The sequence below is a fragment of the Phyllobates terribilis genome, unplaced genomic scaffold (genome assembly GCF_046119375.1).
Source record: "Phyllobates terribilis strain yellow unplaced genomic scaffold, ASM4611937v1 Scaffold_9__5_contigs__length_417890890, whole genome shotgun sequence".
NCBI classification, from domain to species: Eukaryota; Metazoa; Chordata; class Amphibia; order Anura; family Dendrobatidae; genus Phyllobates; species Phyllobates terribilis.
In genome coordinates this window covers 147714828-147738417 of record NW_027362769.1, presented here as the reverse complement: position 1 = coordinate 147738417, position 23590 = coordinate 147714828, and the positions used below count along the sequence as shown (strand labels likewise).

At 41.1% G+C, this 23590-nt stretch overlaps 1 protein-coding gene across 2 annotated transcripts in view; it reads left to right on the top strand.

The window, feature by feature from the left end:
• GALNT13 (polypeptide N-acetylgalactosaminyltransferase 13) overlaps nt 1–23590 on the top strand; it is a 556185-nt gene that overhangs the window by 450056 nt on the left and 82539 nt on the right. For both annotated transcript variants that reach the window (XM_073647161.1, XM_073647160.1), the window contains exon 10: nt 14070–14204. In XM_073647161.1, the coding sequence (XP_073503262.1) occupies nt 14070–14204 (135 nt within the window). The remainder of the gene's footprint in view (nt 1–14069; nt 14205–23590) is intronic.

The following is a 23590-nucleotide window of genomic DNA, read 5'->3' as shown; positions in this document are numbered from 1 at the left end:
TGAAAAATCAGGAGACACTATTATTATTTTTATACAGCAAAAAATGCCAAAAACAGGATAATAGAGATGTTTTACCGTGGAACATCAAAACCACAGTAATAATTTACTGGTGTATACCAGGCTTTTTAAAATATATATATATTTGCGGCTGAACAGTGAGCGACACACTCAAACTGTTTTTTTTAGATACAAATGGCCCATAGAACTGCAAAACCACACTTCTATTTCTCTGGCCTACACCAGACTATTTTCAACAGATAAATTTGTGTCTGAAAAATCAGAGGCACACTTTTTTTTTGGGTGGGGGGGGGCACCAAAAGGTTAATAAGATGGGTATTTGTACATTGTGAAGGAGGAAAAAAAAAAGAGGATTTAGATAAAAAAAAAGGATTTTTCCTGGCCCCCGGGACCTGGAGCTAAGTCCAGCAATTTCAGCAACAGGAGCAGCACACAGGACTGTAATGCAGCGTTTGCTGGTATAACCACTGCGTCTCCTATACAGCCTGCCTGCCTGCCTGCCTGATATACCTGGGATGGATATTAGTCCTGAGAAGGACTGTTTGTTTGATCTGGCAGCCTTTACAGACCCTACACTAACTATTTTGCAGGATATATCTCTCCCTAAATCAGCAGCGCTGTCCCTACACTGTCTGATCCGGAGCGACTGTGTCCAAGATGGCGGCGCCCGGTTTTAAATACTCGAGGTGACGCTGTGCGGCCAGCCAATCACTGTAATGCCCACAAACAACATGGCTGCGGCATTACAGTGACTGGCTGGCAATCCCTGCATGTTCATTGGCTCTGTAAAGAGCGCCAAACATGCAGGGCGGAGACCCGAGCTCCCACCCGAGTAACCCGGAAATGCTCGGTGCTCGCCGAACATCCCGAGTAGCGAGCAGTGTCGAGCAGTGTCGAGCATGTTCGCTCAACACTACTCTTTATACAAAGAAATATAGGATGGTACACCCATTCAATAATAGGATCCAGTAGGTCTTGGTGGTACAGTGGATACCCGCTCATGCAGGAATACACAATTTAAGATTTTTACTCACAAGGAGGCAAAGAGCTTTATAGTTACACTTTCAAACATGAGGCAATGAGCTTGTTCTACATCAGTCAAGAAGCTGAATTGAACTGAGGCAGATACCTGACATCTGCAGCTATTGTCTGCCGGCACTCACCTCTGCTGCACCGCCATCGTTCTGCAACAGTGTCCATCTCTCAACAGATCACACTTTAAGTGGTGATCACAAGCCTTTCTTATGGTCACTTCTATATGGCAGCAATACCCTTCTCAGGTATCACATCACAGTTCTTCACACAGAAGAATCAATCTTCTTGTTTTTTCTGGAATGGGGCTCCATTTTTTTACACTCAGACATCAACTTTTTAAACTATTTTGGGTTGGATATCGCCTCACTGCTTAAAAGGTGACGTATCCTTTCCCCTTATGGGTAGATTTGTTCTTTAGAAAAAGGAATTATGCTCTGTCTTTCCCTTTGAAAATAGGTCAATGTTATGTTAGAACAAGTTTTCCTTATTAAACTTTCTTACAAGTACCCAGACTGTTCAACAGGTGTCACGGAATGACAAGGAGATGTCCGGCACAAACCACAGATGCATCGGGATAATATAGGGGGAATGAGGGCCCTAGCGGTAGGGAACGAGGGAAGGGACACTTCCTGACACCAAACTGTGTCTGTCCATGAGCTCTCCTATCGTCCCTAGACGGGTCCTTCCCCCCGTGCGCGATCACGTGCCTAAGCCCTCGCTGGCCCTGGACTTAACCTGACTAGTGAGCAGGCCAGCAAGACATTAGTCTCACCACTACAATAGGACAACACGAGGAAGGTAAGACAAACAATGGGAAGATAACACAAAATTCACTTAGCTTTTCAACAGGAAACTTAACCACTGCAATGAACACCACTGCTCCTCCAGAGAGGGGCTACTTCAAAGAGGTCAGCATTGAATGAACTATAATCGGCGGTCAGCTGATGGATCATATGGCTATTTAAAGGGAGGTGGGAGTGGCACTATCCAACATCAGCTGACCATCCTCAAAAGGCTGCCAGCAAGAAACTAAGATTAACCCCTGCTGGACCAAAAGGAAAAAACTAAAAAAACTACATTCAAATTACAGCATAACCAGAGCTGCCACGAATCCCCAAATTAGTTCTCAAAAGGGGACCCCATTGACCCTAACCATTCTGTGCCACCTATTGGCACAACCTCTCAAAAATGGCCAGGAGAAATCTGTAGCACGGGCAAGAGGAAACCCCAACATGAAAAGACTCAGAGTAGGAGAGGTCTACTCTATTCTACCCTACAGATTTACAGATGTATCCATCCTTATCTTTCCACAAATTTCATAAGTAACTTCAATTTCCTTCAATACATTCTTGAGCACACACATCTTGCATAAGCAGCACCCAACAAGAATAACACAACTTTTTTCAATGTTGGCTATTCATTTTGGGAAATTTAGAGCCAAGAGGAAAGGAAAGAAATGGCACATCTGTGTTCATGCTTTTTTTATATACAGTACAGACCAAAAGTTTGGACACACCTTCTCATTTAAAAATTTTTCTGTATTTTCATGACTATGAAAATTGTACATTCACACTGAAGGCATCAAAACTATGAATTAACACATGTGGAATTATATACTTAACAAAAAAGTGTGAAACAACTGAAAATATATCTTATATTCTAGGTTCTTAAAAGTAGACACCTTTTGCTTTGATGACTGCTTTGCACACTCTTGGCATTCTCTTGATGAGCTTCAAGAGGTAGTCACCAGAAATGGTCTTCCAACAATCTTGAAGGAGTTCCCAGAGATGCTTAGCACTTGTTGGCCCTTTTGCCTTCACTCTGCGGTCCAGCTCACCCCAAACCATCTCGATTGGGTTCAGGTCTGGTGACTGTGGAGGCCTGGTCATCTGGCGTAGCACCCCATTACTCTCCTTCTTGGTCAAATAGCCCTTACACAGCCTGGAGGTGTGTTTGGGGTCATTGTCCTGTTGAAAAATAAATGATGGTCCAACTAAACGCAAACCGGATGGAATAGCATGCCGCTGCAAGATGCTGTGGTAGCCATGCTGGTTCAGTATGCCTTCAATTTTGAATAAATCCCCAACAGTGTCACCAGCAAAGCACCCCCACACCATCACACCTCCTCCTCCATGCTTCACGGTGGGAACCAGGCATGTAGAGTCCATCCATTCACCTTTTCTGCGTCGCATAAAGACACGTGGTTGGAACCAAAGATTTCAAATTTGGAGTCATCAGACCAAAGCACAGATTTCCACTTGTCTAATGTCCATTCCTTGTGTTCTTTAGCCCAAACAAGTCTCTTCTGCTTGTTGCCTGTCCTTAGCAGTGGTTTCCCAGCAGCTATTTTACCATGAAGGCCTGCTGCACAAAGTCTCCTCTTAACAGTTGTTGAACAGATGTGTCTGCTGCTAGAACTCTGTGTGGCATTGACCTGGTCTCTAATCTGAGCTGCTGTTAACTTGCGATTTCTGAGGCTGGTGACTCGGATAAACTTATCCTCAGAAGCAGAGGTGACTCTTGGTCTTCCTTTCCTGGGGCGGTCCTCATGTGAGCGAGTTTCTTTGTAGTGCTTGATGGTTTTTGCAACTGCACTTGGGGACACTTTCATAGTTTCCCAATTTTTCGGACTGACTGACCTTCATTTCTTAAAGTAATGATGGCCACTCTTTTTTCTTTACTTAGCTGCTTTTTCCTTGCCATAATACAAATTCTAACAGTCTATTCAGTAGGACTATCAGCTGTGTATCCACCAGACTTCTGCACAAAACAACTGATAGTCCCCACCCCATTTATAAGGCAAAAAATCCCACTCATTAAACCTGATAGGGCACACCCGTGAAGTGAAAACCGTTTCCGGTGACTACCTCTTGAAACTCATCAAGAGAATGCCAAGAGTTTGCAAAGCAGTCATCAAAGCAAAAGGTGGCTACTTTGAAGAACCTAGAATATAAGACATATTTTCAGTTGTTTCACAGTTTTTTGCTAAGTATATAATTCCACATGTGTTAATTCATAGTTTTGATGCCTTCAGTGTGAATGTACAATTTTCATAGTGATGAAAATACAGAAAAATCTTTAAATGATAAGGTGTGTCCAAACTTTTGGTCTGTACTGTATATAAAATATGAATAAAAAAAACACAAATTCCATGCAGATGTAAACCCTTTGTCACCTACCAAGCCACCATGGCATGGAACAGCAATAGTATTTTTTTAATCTTTTTCTATGAGACTAGCTACTAACCTTATTATGGCCTCCTGCAGAAGGAACGTGGGTAGACTCTCTGGATTGCCTTTCTAGGGTGATTTACTTTCTAGTCGGCGCACTTTTGCCTCTTACTTTTGCCACTTGATTGCTGCTGTACTTGACTTCCAGTTGAGGATTTAGTGGAAACGACAGCTTCATTGAAACTATTAAAGATATATCTCACCCCAGTGTGCCACGGCACTTCAGAACTCTGTATAAGCAAGGTCTAAGGAATCCACGGCTCATGGAAAGCTCTCGAAAAATATACAAGATGAGTCATTTCATGGTGAAGAGCATGTTTTATGCGCTGGTTATAGCGCTGAAAACTTAGTAAAAAGAAACATTAGTGCTTCCTTCCTAAGAAAAAAAGAAATAATGAACAGTGTATGGGCAGGCGTATATAGAAAGATAGCGTCACATTATAAGGCAGAGAGATGGGGATCCACCATTGACTTTAGGTCATATATGTTTTGAATTCTGGCTCATGGGCCAAATCTGGCCCACAGGGTGATTTTATTTGGCCCGCGACACCAGAACCACCACCCTTATGTGCGGCCATTATTCTGTATGGGGGACTATGTGGGGCCCATAATTCTGTATGGAGGACTTTGTAGGGCCCATTATTCTGTATGAAGGACTATGTGGGGCCATTATTCTGTATGGAGGACTATGTGGGGCCCATTATTCTATATGGAGGACTATGTAGGGCTATTATACTGTATGGAGGACTATGTGGGGCCCATTATTCTGTATGGAGGACTGTGTGGGGCCCATTATACGGTATGGAGGACTTTGTTGTGCCCATTTTTCTGTATGGATGACTATGTGGGGCCAATTATTCTGTACGGAGGTCTATGTGGAGCCCACTATACTGTTTGTAAAGCTATGTGGACCCATTATTCGATATGGAGGACTATGTGTGGCTATTTTTCTGTACGGAGGACAATGTGGAGCACATTATACTGTATGGAGGACTATGTAGAGCACATTATACTGCATGCAAAGCTATGTGCACCCATTATTCGATATGGAGGACTTTGTATGGCCATTATTCTGTATGGAGGACTATGTGGGGCCCATTATACTGTATGGAGGACTATGTGGGGCCCATTATTCTGTATGGAGGACTATGTGGGGCCATTATACTGTATGGAGGACTATGTGGGGCCATTATTCTGTGTGGAGGATTATGTGGGGCCATTATACTGTATGGAGGACTATGTGGGGCCATTATTCTGTACCGAGGACTATGTGGGGCCATTATTCGATATGGAGGACTATGTGTGGCCATTATTCTGTATGGAGGACTATGTGGGCCCAATATTCTGTATGGAGGACTATGTGGGACCATTATACTGCTTGGAGGACTATGTGTGGCCATTATTCTGTATGGAGGACTTTGTGGGCCCATTATTCTGTATGGAGGACTATGTGTGGCCATTATTCTGTACGGAGAACTATGTGGGGCCCATTATTCTGTATGGAGCACTATGTGGGCCCATTATTCTGTATGGAGGACTATGTGGGGGCCATTATTCTGTATGGAGGACTATGTGGTGCCCATTATTCTGTATGGAGGACTTTGTGGGGCCCATTATTCTGTATGGAGGACTATGTGGGGCCATTATACTGTATGGAGGACTATGTGGGGCCCATTATTCTGTATGGAGGACTGTGTGGGGTCCGTTATACGGTATGGAGGACTTTGTTGTGCCCATTATTCTATATGGAGGACTATGTGGAGCCCATTATACTATATGTAAAGCTATGTGGACCCATTATTCGATATGAAGGACTATGAGTGGCCATTATTCTGTATGGAGGACTATGTGGCGCCCATTAAACTGTATGTAAAGCTATGTGGACCCATTATTCGATATGGAGGACTATGAGTGGTCATTATTCTGTATGGAGGACTATGTGGGCCCATTATACTGTATGGAGGACTATGTGTGGCCCATTCTTCTGTATGAAGGACTATGTGGAGCCCATTATTCTGTATGGAAGACTATGTGGGCCCATTATTCTGTATGGAGGACTATGTTGGGCCCATTATTCTGTATAGAGGACTATGTGGGGCCCATTATTCTGTATGGAGGACAATGTGGGGCCCATTATTCTGTATGGAGGACTATGTGGGGCCAATTATTCTGTATAGATGACTATGTGGGGCCCATTATACTGTATGGAGGACTATGTGGGCCCATTACTCTGTATTGAGGAGTATGTGGGTCCCATTATTCTGTATGGAGGACTTTGTATGGCGCATTATACTGTATGCAGGAATATGTGGGGCCCATTATTCTGTATGAAGGCCTTTGTGGGGCCCATTATTCTGTATGAAGGACTTTGAGGGGCCCATTATTCTGTATACTGGTTGGCCGAGACTTTGTCCAAGTTTTTCATTTTGGCCCTCTGTGTGTTAGAGTTTGACATCTCTGCTCTAGGTGATCAAGACAACTCCTAATCCATTTTTTGTGTAGAGCGAAGTTGCTTAAAGGCTCATTCATACGTCAGTGATTTTTCTCATACGCAAAAAACGGTCTGAGTTTCATCATAGATTTAAATCAGATTTTCATTAGTTATTCTTGGATGGAAAAACAAACTTGATGGAGGTTTCTCAAGAATCTCCTAATAAACAGTCCATGAAAAGCAGACAGCACATGCATGGCCTTCGAGTGCTGTCTGATTTTTTCATAGATCCGTAGACTTAGGTCTCATTTAGATGTCCGTTTTTCTCGTACATGGGATAGCAAGGTTTTTCACAGACATCATTTGTACCTATAATAGTCTATGGGGTAGTTCACATGTCCAATTTTCTCCCTTGGACCGGGTGGTCCTCACAAAAGCACATAAGCTTGCCTGATATTGATCCGAGTGTCAGATCATACTCGCAAATGCAAGTCTATGAAAAAATCAGACATCACTTGGATGCCATGTATGCGTTGCCTGTTTTTTATGAACGGTAAGATGTAAGAAACTTGAGATACCATCATCATTTTGTTTTTCATATGAGAAAAACTAATGAAACTCTGAAGAGGCAATTAGCATATTTAATTTCTCAGAGGAGCATTGCACGGCGAATAAGCCTCCTTACATTGGCATGCCAGGGCCGGTATGTCACTCTCCACAAGGAGAAACCTTAACCCTTAGACCTCAGTCTAGAGCCTCTCACCTAGCCAAATCAGTTCTCATACTTTGCACTGATGAGGTGCAATACCCTGAAACATTGTGTCTTCAAATCGAGATTCTGGTTTGGCTTTTATCCTAAGTCTTATTACAAGGCTCGATAAAGGGTCGATAGTGACTTGGAGGATTCATGCTTCCAACAGGTGGCAGTATAGAGTTCTAGTCCTCTTCCTCTCTGAAATGGCAAAACTAACACTGACTAAATTCTGTTGACTCGAAAACACTGATGAAACTTGGAACGTTTTTTTGCGCATGAGAAGAATCACAGTTTTTCTTGTACAGGTGCTATTCATATTTCTTACTCATAGCAGTCGTACTTATGACAGTCTATGGCGTAGTTCACATCTTTTTTTTTTTCGGATCGAGTGGTCCATGCAAAATTGCGGAGACATGTCCGATACTGATCTAAGTGTTGGATCAAAATCAACAATTGAAGTCTGTGGGTCTGTGAAAAAAATTGGACAGTACTCGAACACCATTTGTGTGCTGTCCGTTTTTTATTGACTGATAGATAGGAGAAACTTTTTTTTTCCCATCAGACAAAACTAGTGAAACACTTACCAAACTGTGCTGAAAATCACCATTTTTCTCGTATGTGAAAAAAACTTTTGTCTGAATGAGGCCTTACAGTGGCGAGTTTGATCCGAGATTCGGATCAAAATTGGATAAGTCTCCATGATTTTTATGAGTTCCACTCAGGATGCAAGGATATACGGACATGTGAACAGCCCCATAGACTACAATGGGTACGAGTTCTATCCGTGAAAAATACTGATGAGAAAAACTGATGTCTGAATGAGCCCTTACTGATATGTGATTGACTGAAAAAGTGGCAAAGCTATTAAGGGAGTCCTCTCCTCTGGACTCCTGCAAGAACAATATACAATGGGGACAAAAAGTGATTTAAAGGTGTTTTCCGACAATAGAATTTGATCACTTATCCAAGCCAGTCTTGAAGAATCCAGGGGCCATATGCCAACCTTATCCTAAGCTAACATTGAATCCGCGATGTATATACTGAAGCGTCATATTTTCTCCGGGAACAACTATATACATTTTCTAAGCTTCCAATTAGGAATGGATGACTCAGTGCTGCCTCTTTAAGTGGACGGAGTGGATAATAAGCATCTCTGGTTATCTGCTCCTTGACCCGCCATGATTTGTGTATCGATTCCTAGTCATTTGTGATAAGCAGATGATCTAATATACATCGAGCAGGAATAGCCTGTAATAGACTCCATAAATCTCATACTGCCGAGTGCGAGGCTGCAGCTAAGTAGCTGTAGGCTTCCAATAGCGCACGTTCATTTTTATTATCGTAAATGATGCTGGTGACTGTATGATGGAATCAGCGCAAAGAAGAATTTCTCCCATTACTAATTTGCATAAAGTACAATATAAAAAAAACAGCCTGTAAATACTGTATATAATTATACAAACAGTTATTAGGTGAAACCACACAACATACAAGGCTTATGACTGGTCAGACAGAAAATGTGCAGAGGACAGAAAATGACAGATTTCCATATCAAAATATAAAACTTCATTCTGTGATACAGATTTAAAGGGACTGCGTCAGTAAGATCAGCCCCCTCCCAGTTCATTTATTTCAGCTCTTCAATACAAAAAGTGAAACTCATATGGGTTTTTTTGCAGGTGTTTTTTGTTAATTATTCCAATTTACTGAGATAATGACTTTTGTGTTTTCATTGGCTGTAAGCCATATCATCAACATTAACAGAAATAAACACTTGAAATAGATCTCTCTGTGTGTAATGACTCTATATAATATATGAGTTTCACTTTTTGTATTGAAGAACTGAAATAAATAGACTTTTTGATATTCTAATTTAGTGAGAAGCACCTGTATGTGGCTCGAGAAGTTAATTTTACAGGCAGAATCCGTTTAAAGGATATGGACACTGTTGAGACATTTTTTTTCCCTTAAATGCATGCATTTTTTTTACTAAATATCTTTTTTTGCAATTGGGTATAATTAAAAATTTCGCATCGTTTGTCTTTTATAGCTTCTGCGTTGCTTTGTCTTTTGCTGGGTGCAAAATGAGTTAACGCAGAATCTGTCAGTGAGCTTATTCTGAGAGGAGAATACATAACTCTTATCTTCTTAATGAAAGATGAGCTGAAGAGGTCAGAAGAAGGAATATAATAATTATAAATTCTCCGTTTAAGAATGAGCTCACTGACAGATTCTCATTTAACTCATTCTGGAACCGGCAATAGACAGGAAAACACAGGAGCTATAGAAGAAGAACAGTGCAAAATGTACTGTATAATGAAATCCTACTGCAAAAATGTTTTTTTTTTAGCCAGAAAGACATGCATTTCAGTAAAAAAAAAAGTAAATGAAGGTGTCCATATCTTTTAACTTTTAGAACAGAAATCCCCATTTTGTGACACATTTCATATGTATTCACATGTTTTTGTATTTTTTTTTTTGCTCGCCATTGTGGACGGGTTTAGGGTTTCCAGATGCTTTCAGCTGATTCAAAAATATTACAATTTAAGAGTCGTTGATACTTTTTATTCGGCGGATTCAATTGCGCAGTGATTTTATGTATGGCAGAAACTTTTACACAAATTTTGCGACATTTTAGAGGAACACACAAACTTTTTTTTTTTATCTAAAAAGGCGCAAAGAAGTGAAAGGCAAAAACAAAATGCATTTTAAGTTTGTGCCAAATCCATGAACCCCGTGCGCCATTTTGAAGAATTTAATGCAAAGAGTGTCAACTATACCACAAGGCAATAAAAGAAAAGCGACTTAAAGAAGCCTGTGCAAAATCGAGGATACTCCTTTGATTTTTTTCTTATCGTTTAACTTTTTTGTGCCTTTTTAGAACAAAAAGTTGCATGATCCTTTAAAATGTCGCACATTAGACTTCAACTTCCAAAAATAAATCCGGATAGATTTTGTGCTTCACAGAGTATAATTCTGCAAAATTTTTGTGGCAATTTAAAAAAATTGCAAATTATGTTTTAAAGTAATTCATCAGGATAAAGAAAACAATGGCCATAATGCTGAAGAAAAAAAATAAAAAGTTAGCCAAATAAGGTTAACTTAACCCTTTCATGCAGCGGCGAATTTCCGTTTTTTGTTTTCGTTCCCCATCTTCCAAGAGCCATAACGTTTTTGATTTTTCTGTCCACATAGATTTTTTTTGTGGGATAAGTTGTACTTTTAAATGACACCATTCATTTTACCAAATAATGTACTGGAAAATGGGAAAAAAATCCAAATGTGGTGAGAATGAAAACAAAAAACAATTCTGACATCATTTTCTAGGAATTGTTTTTACAGCGTATATTCTGTGTTAAAAATGACCTCACAATATAATTCTTCTCATCACGGTTACGGAAACACCAAAACTTGTCCAGTTTTTTAATTATTTTAGTGCTGGAAAAAAATCTGAAATTTGAAAAAAAAAACATTTTTTTTAGGAAAGTGTCACCATTTTCTGAGACCCAAAACATTTTCATTTTTCGGTCGATGGAGCTATGTGATTGCTTATTTTTTTGCGGGGCGAAATTACGTTTTTATTGAAGACATTTTTGGATAGATGTGACATTTTGATCTCTTTCTTTACAGCATTTTGTGTGGTATTGCGGCAACCAAAAAAACCCCTGCAATTTTGGAATTTTTATTTTTTTTCCTGTTTCCGGTCTATATTGATCGGGTTCATTATTTTTATACATTGATAGATCGTAATTTTCTGGACTCAGCGATACCACAAATGTGTATTTTTTTTAATTATCTTTATTTTTAATGGTAGGAAAAGGGGGTGATTTGAACTTTTATGTTTCTTTAATTTTTTTTATATTTTTCACTGTGTTTATTAGGGGACATATAACAGTATGGGGAACATATATACCAGGATGGGGCCCAGGATAAGGGACATATATACCAGGATTTGCCCAGCACGAGGAACATATATACCAGGATGGGCCCAGGATGGGGAACATATATAACATTTTTATCCAATTGTTGTTAGGCAATGTTCACACCAAGGTTTTTGAGGCATTCAAAAATGTCAAGTTTTTCAGGCTTGAACCACTCCAGGAAATGCTCCTTTTTAAGGGTGTGTTCACATTCAGTTTTTATAGCAGAAACTGACAAAATCACTTAGGAGTTAAAATGGTGATGGTGCCCAGGATGGGGAACAAATATACCAAGATGGCACCCAGGATGGGGAACATATATACCAGGATGGCACCCAGGATGGGGAACATATATACCAGGATGGCACCCAGGATGGGGAACATACATAACAGGATGGGCCCAGGATGGGGAACATATATAACAGGATGGGCCCAAGATGGGGAACATATACAACAGGATGGGCCCAGGATGGGGAACATAGTTACCGTCATGGAAGTGATATATACCAGGATGGGGCCAGGATGAGGGACATATATATCAGGATGGGGCCCAGGATGGAGAACATATATACCAGGATGGCACCCAGGATGGGGAACATATATACCAGGATGGCACCCAGGATGGGGAACATACATAACAGGATGGGCCCAGGATGGGGAACATATTTACCATCATGGAAGTCATATATACCAGGATGGGGCCAGGATGAGTGACATATATACCAGGATGGGGCCCAGAATGGAGAACATATATACCAGGATGAGGAACATATATACCAGGATGAGGAACATATATAACAGGATGGGGCCCAGGATGGAGAACATATATACCAGGATGGGGAACATATATAACAGGAAGGGGCCCAGGATGGGGAACATATTTACCAACATGGAAGTCATATATACCAGGATGGGGCCAGGATGAGGGACATACATACCAGGTTGGGGGCATATATACTAGGATGGGCCCAGGATGGGGAACATATATACCAGGAAGGAGCCTAAGATGGGGGACATTACTACATAATGGTGGAGGGGGTGCAACTTGTATGTCCTTGTAGGATTTAGAACGCTAGAAGGGCCCATACATCTGACCAACATGTGGGGGCGGAAGGACCCAGGTCCAAACTTTGCACCGGGGCCCACCGTATTCTAGTTATGCCACCGCCCAGCTCAACACATGCTTCCAAATTGCAACGTGCAGGTAAAGCAGATGTCAGTAAAGAGTTAAACAAAAAAGTGAAAATTAAATAAGGAAAAAAGGCGCTAACACAAAAGTCACTATCAGAACCATTATTACTCCAGAAAAAAAAAGAGTGAAGACAATGATGAATCGCGGCCATTGCGTCTTCAGCCTTTTTTCGTGTGCTCACAATTAATAACTCAGCTTTTCTTACACCTTATTATTTATTACCACGTTTGTGAACACTTATATCGAGGTATATTTATAAATTATGGCTTTTATTTTAAGCATTGAGAAATAGTAATGTAAAGTAAATGATTAACACCGTGAGGCGCGCACAGTTATTTTTAACACATTTCTATGTTTTGCACTTCAAAAATAGATTTCTATACTATTACTCTTTTATTGGATGGCATTTCCATGACAACCACAAGTTTTATTGATTTATTTCATTTTCTCGCAAAAATTAAATGCACTCACACGATAAATAACTTTGGTCTCCCTGGGATAGGAGCTGCACAGGGACATCCACATCTGTATGTGGGGTAGGGGCAGAATGTGATGTGACACTCTTTTTGCTTTGTGTTTTTTCTCCACTTCTTCCAAGAACCATAACTATTTTTTATTTCTCCATCTCCATAGCCGTATGTGGGTTTGTTTTTTTCTGCAGATCGAGTTGTAGTTTTTAATGACACTAATTACTTTAGAACATAATGAACTGAGAAACGGGGGAAAAAAATTCCAAGTGTGGTGAAATGGTTAACAAAAGGAATTTTGGGGGGTTTAGTATTCAGACATTTTCCTTGTGTTAAAAATGACCTTTCTATATTGACAATGCCGAAATAATAATTTTTTTACTCATTTTAAAGTGAATCTGTCAGCAGGTTTTTGTTATATAATCTGAGAGCAACGTAATGTATGGGCAGAGACCCTGATTCCAGTGATGTGTCACATACTAGGCTGTGTTTTGCTATGTCAATACAATCAGTGTTTTGTCAGTGGAGATTATCACTGCAGATCTAGGTCTCCTGCCTCCTGCTCCAGCCCCGCCCCCAGTACTGATTAGTAGCTTTCTGTCTATGCACAGTGTACACAGAAAACAGCCAATCAGAGGTGTAGGCGGGGTTATACAGGACTGAGCATTCCAAGCTCTACTACATCTGCAGCAGAGAAAACTGTGATTCTATCTCAACTGCTGCACACAGTAAACTAAGTGATACATCGCTGGCATCACGGTTTCTGTCCCTTCATCAGATTACATAGCAGGAACCTGATTTCCTTTAAAGAATTCAGCACTTTAAAAAGGAAAAAAAATGTTTACAATTTTCTGAGACCTGTAACTTTATATATACAGTATGTGCAGAAGGAAGCATGGAGAAACTTTGTGATTTTAGGGGCGGAAATAAATTAATATTTGTATTCCGATAGGATACAAAGGAAAGAGGTTACCGAAACTTTAATGTCTGTCTTAACCTTTTAATATAATTCTCTTTTTCAGGTCTTTTCTTATACGGCCGATAAAGAAATTCGTACCGATGATTTATGTCTGGACGTATCTCGACTCAACGGCCCGGTCATCATGCTCAAGTGCCATCACATGAGAGGTAACCAGCTCTGGGAATATGACGCGGAGGTAGGTCTGTAGTTGGACACCTATGTGATACTGTGGCTTTGATTGATCTGTTTAGGTTCTGTATTAGGGTATGTGCAAACAATGTCTTTTACAGGTGCTGCAGCAGAGCTGGCTGTCAATCAAAGTGGCGGGGCGTGCTTACAGGTGATAGGTTCCCTTTAAAAAGTGCACCAAGTAATGTCCGTATTTGGAGGTCTGAACATCGGGACGCCTCTGTGACTGAATGGTACAGAGCATGCGTGACCACCACTCCATTAACTTCTATGGGGCTGAGGGAAATAACCCATCTTTCAGTCCCATAGGAGTAAATGGAGCAGTGGTCATGCATGCGCACTACTGCAAGGGGTTTTGGGACCCCCATTTTTGGGAAGCAGTAGGCAACCTTCCGGCCATCCTTACAGAGATCATATATTGATCACCTACTTCATTGAATATTATATTATAGAGTGATTATTCATATCCTTGTTCATTTTAGGTTTAGAAGTCCAGGGGGTGATCTTATTCAGTGATTGACAGCCTTCATGTATTGGCATGCATATGCACATGCATACGAGCTCCCCTCCCAGACTCGAGATTCATCATTTCTCTTTTTTTATCTTGTGGTATTCCTTGACTTTTTTTTTAGCCAAATTGTTCAAAATGTCGCATATGGTTTGTGAATTTTGCGCAAAAAAAAAAAATGCGCTTTATTTTTTATATTTGCCTTTGACTTTTTGTTTTTTTAAAACTTTTTACTGCCTATTCTGCTAGAAATGTGCAAAATTTGCACAAAATAAAATAGAGTAAAAAATTTACAAATTATTAGAAGAATAAGGCGCTAGTGAAAAATAGTTGAAAACACCAAAAATTTGTCAAAAAAAGGGCACAAATGCAAAAATGAATCGGGCCCTATGTGCTGAAAGTATCTGATTGCTACTATAGGCAAAATAGCTTGCTGCACTATTTTTTCTGATTAAATGACGGAAACCTGGCAGATAATTTTATAATAAATAAATAAATATATATATATATATTTATATCTATCTATATATATATATTTATATATATATATATATATATATATATATATATATATATATATACATCTGACAACGCTGGTGTTGCATGGTGAATCTGTCCATTTCATAAATTACTTTTTCTGTTCCTATTCCACAGTAGAAAAGCACATGTGAACAGAGCCTTAAAGGATACATATATACAATATAATTCCGCTTTTTGCATGCAGCTCCTATGCAGACTTGCGTCCTCTGTGTCTAGTCTGAATCCTCCATTTTGCTTCCTGTTATACAGTGAGAATGAAAAATGGATAAGAGTCAGCATGCACTTAGGGTTTGCCCACGGGGACACACAGGTCTGTACAGGAGCCGCATACACAAAACAATATGATTATGTAAAATAATATTATTTGCAAAGTAGCCTAATGTTTTTAAAATTTAAGATCCAAAGGTTGCAAAAAACTTCCATACCCTTTAAGAGGAAAAAAATGTACTTGTATTGTTACTCAGAAGTTGCAATCTGTGCAAATATTTAAAAATTAGGAACATTGTCAAAAATGGGATAGCAATTTCTAGCCCAACTGTAAGACAATGTTCACACCAAGGTTTTTGAAGCATTTAAAAATGTTATGTTTTTCAGGTTTTAACCACTCCAGGAAATGCTCCCTTTTAAGGGTGTGTTCACACTGAGTTTTTATAGAAGAAACTATCCAAATCACTTAGGAGTTAAAAAAAACATGAGCTTTGTTTGGAGAGTTCTGCTCCAAAAACTGAGCAAAAAGAAAATCAGTGTCAACTTATTGGTGCAAGCTGTGCAGCCGCACAGGGACCCAAGCGGTATGGCGGCCGTCACCACTTCCAGATCATAGGGACCATAAGGACCATAGGGACCCAAAGCAAAAACAGTGGCAAAATGCTCAAAAAGACGTCGTGGGCACATGCTCAGTTTCTGCTCCAAAAACTCAGCAAAAAGGCTCTGTGTGCATAGAAACAGAAATGTTTTTTGAGCAGGACTTTGGAGCAGCGATCTGAGCCTGTTTTCACTAGTATATACACCCTCATGGCTATAAAGGAGTTCATACTGTAACAGGTATATACAACCTGCTTATTAGAGGGTAACATTAAAGCCCCGAGCACGTCCATGATCCCAGCGCGCAGGACTGTCATTACTGTGTCTTCCATTGTATCTTGCTCTTCGCTGTTGTCATGGTTTTAAAGATTAAAGCCGACCTTAATGTAAGGTCGTCCACTTTCCCCTCATGGCATTTTAGATAGCATTTAAGAAGACTAAAAAGAATGTCCCATGGAAACAGATCTTTAGATTTGGTGACAGCGAGCGGAGGTAAAGCCGCGGCTGATCTCATTTCGGCTGCCAAGTTCTGATGATTGAAGCCTTACACGTTATTTCATCCACTCCTGAGATGTTCGGTTCTTCGTGCACATCTCCATTACATGACACGAGATCCCGCGTGGATCCATCGTCCCCTAGTAAAGGGAATAAAGAAAAATCATCCTAATACAACTTACTAATATACTTTTATTATCAAAACCCCCCACTCCATAGCTTTACTTCAGGCGTAGGGCTCATGGGGTTTTGCGTACGAGTGTTATCCTTGTGACACTCGTACCTGTAATAGTCTGTGGAGCCATTCACAGGTATGGACCAAGTGGTCCGCAAAAAATAACTGAGATATGTCTGATTTTGTTCCAATGGTTGGATCAAAATTGGTAATGCAAGTCTATGGTTCTGTGAAAAAAAAAATCGAACCGCACTCGGATGACTAAGGTATTCCGGTAACAAAGAATGACTAAGACAAGTGATAACCGCAGAATTAGTGAACGTCCATTCACTGGGACCCCCACTGATTACCAGAGCAAGGGTGCAGTGTTTAAATAGAGAGGCACTGTACATGATAGATTGGCAATTAATTAAAACTGTATGTCCCAGCGGTTGGATGATATTATCTATCCTTTCATTCTTCCTGTGACATGCAGAAGTAGTGCTGTTGCTTCAAAAGCATCCAGCAACTATAAGAGTTAACACAGTCACAAGAGACAGGAAGTGTTGTGCTTCAGAAGCATCCAGTAACTAGAGGGGTTAACACAGTCACAGGAGACAGGGAGGGTTTTAGCAGAGCCCCAGGGGGATTGTGGGGAACTTGTTATTGTAGTCTGGCTGAAGCCGAAGAGAAAGGCGGTGTGTTATCTGTATCTGACAGAAAGCAACTGAATAAGATTCATATCAGGAGAGAAACTAAACACAGGTCAGATAAAGTCCCTGAACTAATAGTGTAGAGTATTATTGGGCAGAAAGATAAGGACTGGAAGGAATTGTGTCACAGGGATCATCTCCCTCATCAAACCCTCCCCCCCTCCATCTCCATGCAGGATAAAGAATGCTGTGTACTATTGTGTCCTTGTGAATGAAAAGCCTGAGGTTGTGTATGCATAGAAGTGTGCTGCTAAGACATCTAATCTATGCTGAATTATGCTACTGAAGAGACTGTAATACTCTGCCTGCTTTAATAGACTATACTGTGGTGAAGCCTGTTGCTTCAAAGAGTTAAATAGTACTGGCCGTACTTGATTAAACTCCACTGTTCAACTGTTTATGAAGACTTTTGTCAGATGTGTCTGTTCAGCAATTGAATCTATCGTGTGCCTGAGATAAGCTGCAGCCTATGGTCGCCCTGGGTAACGGTTCCCCCAGAATTCTAACGAATTCATGAAACCTGTCTCGTCCTATCTGCGTGTAACATTGGTGGCCTGTACAGGGAATCCTGAGCAGAAATTGGCATGTAGAGGGAGAAGAGGAAAAACACAGCAGCACAGCACCTCAAGTCAACTCTGCTACACCAATTAAAGGGGACCAGCCCTAAAGAAAACTCACTAGCAGCAATGGATGTGGAAATACAAATGGACAGAATTAGTGAGCTGCTTCTTCAGTTAACCTGTGAAGAATTGAGATCAGTAGCAGAACATATAAAGATGTCAGAAGTACAGATTTCTAAAGCACACAACCGCAGGCAACTGTTAGCTGCCATTAATACAAAAATGAATGAGCTGGGGGAGAAAGAAGCTGAAGACGTCATGGGGATGTTCCTCCAGGAACTAACACATTTTCTAACCGGGTTGAAGTTGGAGGATGGAGGGGTGGCACCAGTTACCAATAGCGGGAATCACCGTCCGCAGACAGAACTACAGGAATTGAAAGAACAACTCAAAGCCCTAACAACAGTCCTGCTGGAATTGACCAAAACCTCTGAACAGGTGACAGATGCCGAGAAGAACTACCATCTATATTCCGGAAAATTGGAGTTCCTGGCACTGAAATGGGCTATCTGTGAATGATTTATAGATTATCTCTACTGCAGCAAAGAGTTTTAGGTATTCACTGACAACAACCCTTTGACCTATGTCCTCACTACAGCCAAACTGAATGCAACGGGTCAGAGATAGGTCGCTGAACTAGCTGACTTCAATTTCTACATCAAGTACAGGCCAGGAAAATGCAATGTGGATGCTGACGGATTGTCGAGAATGCCACTAGAGCCTGAGAAGTTCATGCAAGAATGCTCGGAGGAAGTCCGTCTGGAAGCAATTGAGAGCACTATCCAAGCAGTACAAGCTTATGAGGCGGAAGACACACCATTGTGGTGTCTGTTGATGGTGGAAACCACCATAAAAGCGAGAGAACAAGATCACCCCCTGTCTATTCAACAACTACCAAAAAGAAAAATCTGTAGAGCATAACGGGAAGATCAGATAATTGGTAGAATACTACGTTATGTGGACCAAATTGGTTTCCAAGTAAACTGGAGAGAGATAATGAGTCACCAGCAGTATCTGTTTTAGTTAAAGGATAGACGAAGCTCTACCTCAGTGAAAACGGTATCCTGTATCGTAAAGGAGGGCAAAACCGGCAGCTGGTACTACCCAGAGTATTCCGTAGGTTGGTCTTCAAAGAACTCCATGAAAACATGGGACACCTGAGAATGGAAAGGACAACCAACTTGATCCATGAACGTTTCTTCTGGCCATAGATGCAGAGAGATATTGAGAGGTACGTGACCAGGGAGTGTGGGTGTCTGAAAGATAAATGTCCCAACACATCAACCCGGGCACCTATGGGCAACATCCAAACTACGTATCCTTTTGAGATGGTCTCAATAGACTTTTTAAATCTCGAGACATGCAAGGGTGGTTACAAATACATATTGGTGGTGATAGACCATTTTACTCGATTTTCTCAAGCATATGCCACCGACAATAAAGTGGGTCAATCAGTGGCAGAGAAGATCTTCAATGATTTTGCTTTGACGTTTGGGTTTCCTATGAGGTTACCCCACGACCAAGGAAGAGAATTTGAGAATCAGCTCTTTGCCAAGCTAGGAAAATACTGTAGAATTCAGAGATCCCACATAACGCCCTATCACCCAGAGGGTAATGGACAAGTGAAACGTTTTAACCAGACATTATTGTCGATGTTGCGCACTTTAACAACTGACGAGAAGAAAGACTGGAAGAACTCCCTGAACTAACAGTGCAGAGTATTATAGAGCAGGAAGATAAGGACTGGAAGGAATTTTGTCACAGAGATCATCTCCCTCATTAAACCCTCCCCCCTCCCTCTCCATGCAGGATAAAGAATGCTGTGCACTATTGTGTCCTTGTAAAGGAAGAACCTGTGGTTGTGTATGCATAAAAGTGTGCTGCAAAGAGATCTAATCTGTGATGAATTATGCTACTGAAGAGACTGACGTTACTGTGCCTGCTTTAATAGACTGTAATGTGGTGAAGCCTATTGCTTCAAAGAGTTAAATGGTACTGGCCGTACTTGATTAAACTCCACTGTTCAACCTTTTATGAAGATTCTTGTCAGATGTGTCTGGTCAGCAATTAAATCTATCATGCGCCTGAGAGAAGCTGCAGCCTATGGTTGCCCTGGGTAACGGTTGCCCCAGGATTCCAACAAATTCATGAAACCCGGCTCGCCCTATCTGAACCTACGGCGTGCGTGTAACTCTTCTTAGTAACCTAATATTTAATTTGAAAGCAAATTTTGTAATGCTTTATTTTACCAGTGGTGGCGCTGCAGAAAAATTGAACACTTACTTAGAGGTCACAATACAGATCTGTTCGCTGGGATCATTGCGGGAATCTTCTAAACTATAATCTCCATAGTGGAAATTGCAAACAGTAAAGTTTTACTCTTCGACCATTCCATTGATGGACAGAAGTTAGTTTATGACACACAGTGCACATACTGGAATAAATAATACATCCCTTTAAGATAAATAATACAGATACAGCGTGCATTCCCCAGGATGGTGGCAGTGTCGTATTGCTGCTTCTTTCTCCCAGGAGGAAAGCACCAGAAACAAGAATCAGTGCAACCCAAATCCCGGATGACTCATTAAAGGGAAATCAATTATTACATAAAAATGCAAGGTGCTCGTTACCTTGTAGCTTCATCAATATAGATTTAGTGCACGTGGGGAGATGTGTCTCTGCTCCAACCAGAACTAATCAGCAGCTTATTAGCGTCTATATACTCCATATTTACACTTTATGCTGCCATCAGAACCAGGAAAAAATAGAAATCTTATAGGGGCGTTATTTAATGCATTATACATAGGTATTTTCTATGCATTGTATGGAGGTATTTTCTTTGCATGGTATGGGGGGAACTTTTTATCAAATGTATGGCAGTATTTGTATGCCTGGTGAGGAGCTAATTTTATGTGCCATATGAGATTATTTTTGATGCATTGCATGGTGATATTTTTATGATTTGGATGTCAGCATTTTTTATGTATTTCATTGGGGTATTTACATTGTACAAGGATATTTCTTATGCATTCTGTGGTGGTATTTTAATGCATTGTATAGTGGTATTTTATGCATTGTGTGGTGGTATTTTTATGCATTGTGTAGTAGTATTTTTATGCATTGTATAGTGGTATTTTTATGCAATGTGTGGTAGTATTTTTATGTATTTTATAGTGGTATTTTCATGCATTGTGTGGTAGTATTTTTATGCATTGTATAGTGGTATTTTTATGCATTGTATGGTGATATTTTTATGCATTGTATAGTGGTATTTTTATACATTGTGTGGTAGTATTATTATGCATTGTATAGTGGTATTTTTATGCATTGTATGGTGGTATTTTATGCATTGTATAGTAGTATTTTTATGCATTGTGTGGTAGTATTTTTATGCATTGTATAGTGGTATTTTTATGCATTGTATGGTGGTATTTTATGCATTGTATAGTAGTATTTATATGCATTGTGTGGTAGTATTTTTATGCATTGTATAATGGTATTTTTATGCATTGTGTGGTAGTATTTTTATGCATTGTATAGTGGTATTTTTATGCATTGTATAGTGGTATTTTTATGCATTGTATGGTGGTATTTTATGCATTGTATAGTAGCATTTTTATGCATTGTGTGGTAGTATTTTTATGCATTGTATAGTGGTATTTTTATGCATTGTATGGTGGTATTTTTATGCATTGTATAGTAGTATTTTTATGCATTGTGAGGTAGTATTTTTATGCATTTGTGGCGCCCCTGAGGGTTCGGTCGCCCAGAGGTACTGCACCTCACCCAGAGGTGTGGTGTCTCCCTTCTCTCAGGTAAGGAGGGAGTGCTGCACAGGACCCCAACACCTACATCCAACACTACACTACCCCAGGCCAGCAGGAGGGGCAAGACGCAATGTAGTTTTCTGCTGAGCCCTGAACCTGGCTGAGGTGGGGGGAACCCAAAGGTAGGGTGAACCTGTTGTGAGTGTGGGTGGAGGAAGTAGTTTAGGGGAGCATTCATACAGTAGAGATATAAAAATCTTAAAAAACAAGGGTTGGTTGGAGTAGGGACAGTTCAAAGGAACAGTCTGGGAGCAGAGTCTCTGTAGAAGCTCCGCTCCACTACAAGGGCCTAGGACAGAGGCCCAGGAGGGGAGCTGGGTGTAAGCTCCGTTCTGTAGAAGGGATCCTAGGGGGTACGGCGAGTGTAGGTGGCACCTGTACACCCCGAACCTGCCAAGTGTCAGGAGGATCTAGGCCGCAAGAAGGGGACCGGCCCCTGTCCCAGTCGTGCAGCTTCAGGCCTTGGCTGGAAAAACCGGAGGCTCCTGACTTCTATAGCCAGAAGCCAAACCCCCCGCTTCAATTCAAGTAAGGTCAAGCAGGTCTGTGCAACTCCGACGGACAGGGGGGACCTCGCAGCACCCGAATAAGATTCACAGTGGGAAGCGCAGGGCAGGAGGGAGTAAGACCCAGCGTGAAGTCGGTCTAGAGAGGCACATAAGAAAGTGGGGTTCTGCCAGGTACACCCGAGCCGCCTAAGGAAGTACTGGACCCCTGCCCGATGAACGCAGTGCGACGCGGGAGGCTTGCACCAGTACAGTTATGGCCAAAAGTATTGAGAATGAGACAAATAGTAATTTTTCCAAAGTTTACTGCTTCATTTTTTGTAATGGCAATTTGCATATACTCCTGAATGTCAGAGTGATCAGCTTAACAGCAATTACTGTACTTGCAAAGTCAATATTTGCCCAGAAAATGAACTTTAACCCCCAAAACACATTTCAACATCATTGCAGTCCTGCCTTAAAAGGAGCAGCTAACATCGTTTTAGTGATTGATCCATTAACACAGGTGTGGGTGTTGATGAGGACAGGGCTGGCGATCAATCAGTCATGATTAAGTAAGAATGACATCACTGGACACTTTAAAAGGAGGCTGGTTCTTGGTATCATTGTTTCTCTTCAGTTAACCATGGTTATCTCTAAAGAAACACGTGCAGCCATCATTGCACTGCACAAAAATGGCCTAACAGGGAAGAGTATGGCAGCTACAAAGATTGCACCTCAGTCAACAATCTATCGCATCATCAAGAACTTCAAGGAGAGAGCTTCCATTGTTGTCAAAAAGGCTCCAGGGTGCCCAAGAAAGACCAGCAAGCGCCAGGACCGTATCTTAAAACTGTTTCAGCTGCGGGATCGGACTACCAGCAGTGCCGAGCTTGCTCAGGAATGGCAGCAGGCTGGTGTGAGTGCTTCTGCACGCACTGTGAGGCGGAGACTCTTTGAGCAAGGGCTGGTTTCAAGGAGGGCAGCAAAGAAGCCACTTCTCTCCAGAAAAAAACATCAGGGGCCGACTGATATTCTGCAAAAGGTACAGGGAGTGGACTGCTGAGGACTGGGGCAAAGTCATTTTCTCTGATGAATCCCCTTTTCGATTGTTTGGGACATCTGGAAAACAGCTTATTCGGAGAAGAAGAGGTGAGCGCTACCACCAGTCTTGTCTCATGCCAACTGTAAAGCATCCTGAAACCATTCATGTGTGGGGTTGCTTCTCAGCCAAGGGAATCGGCTCA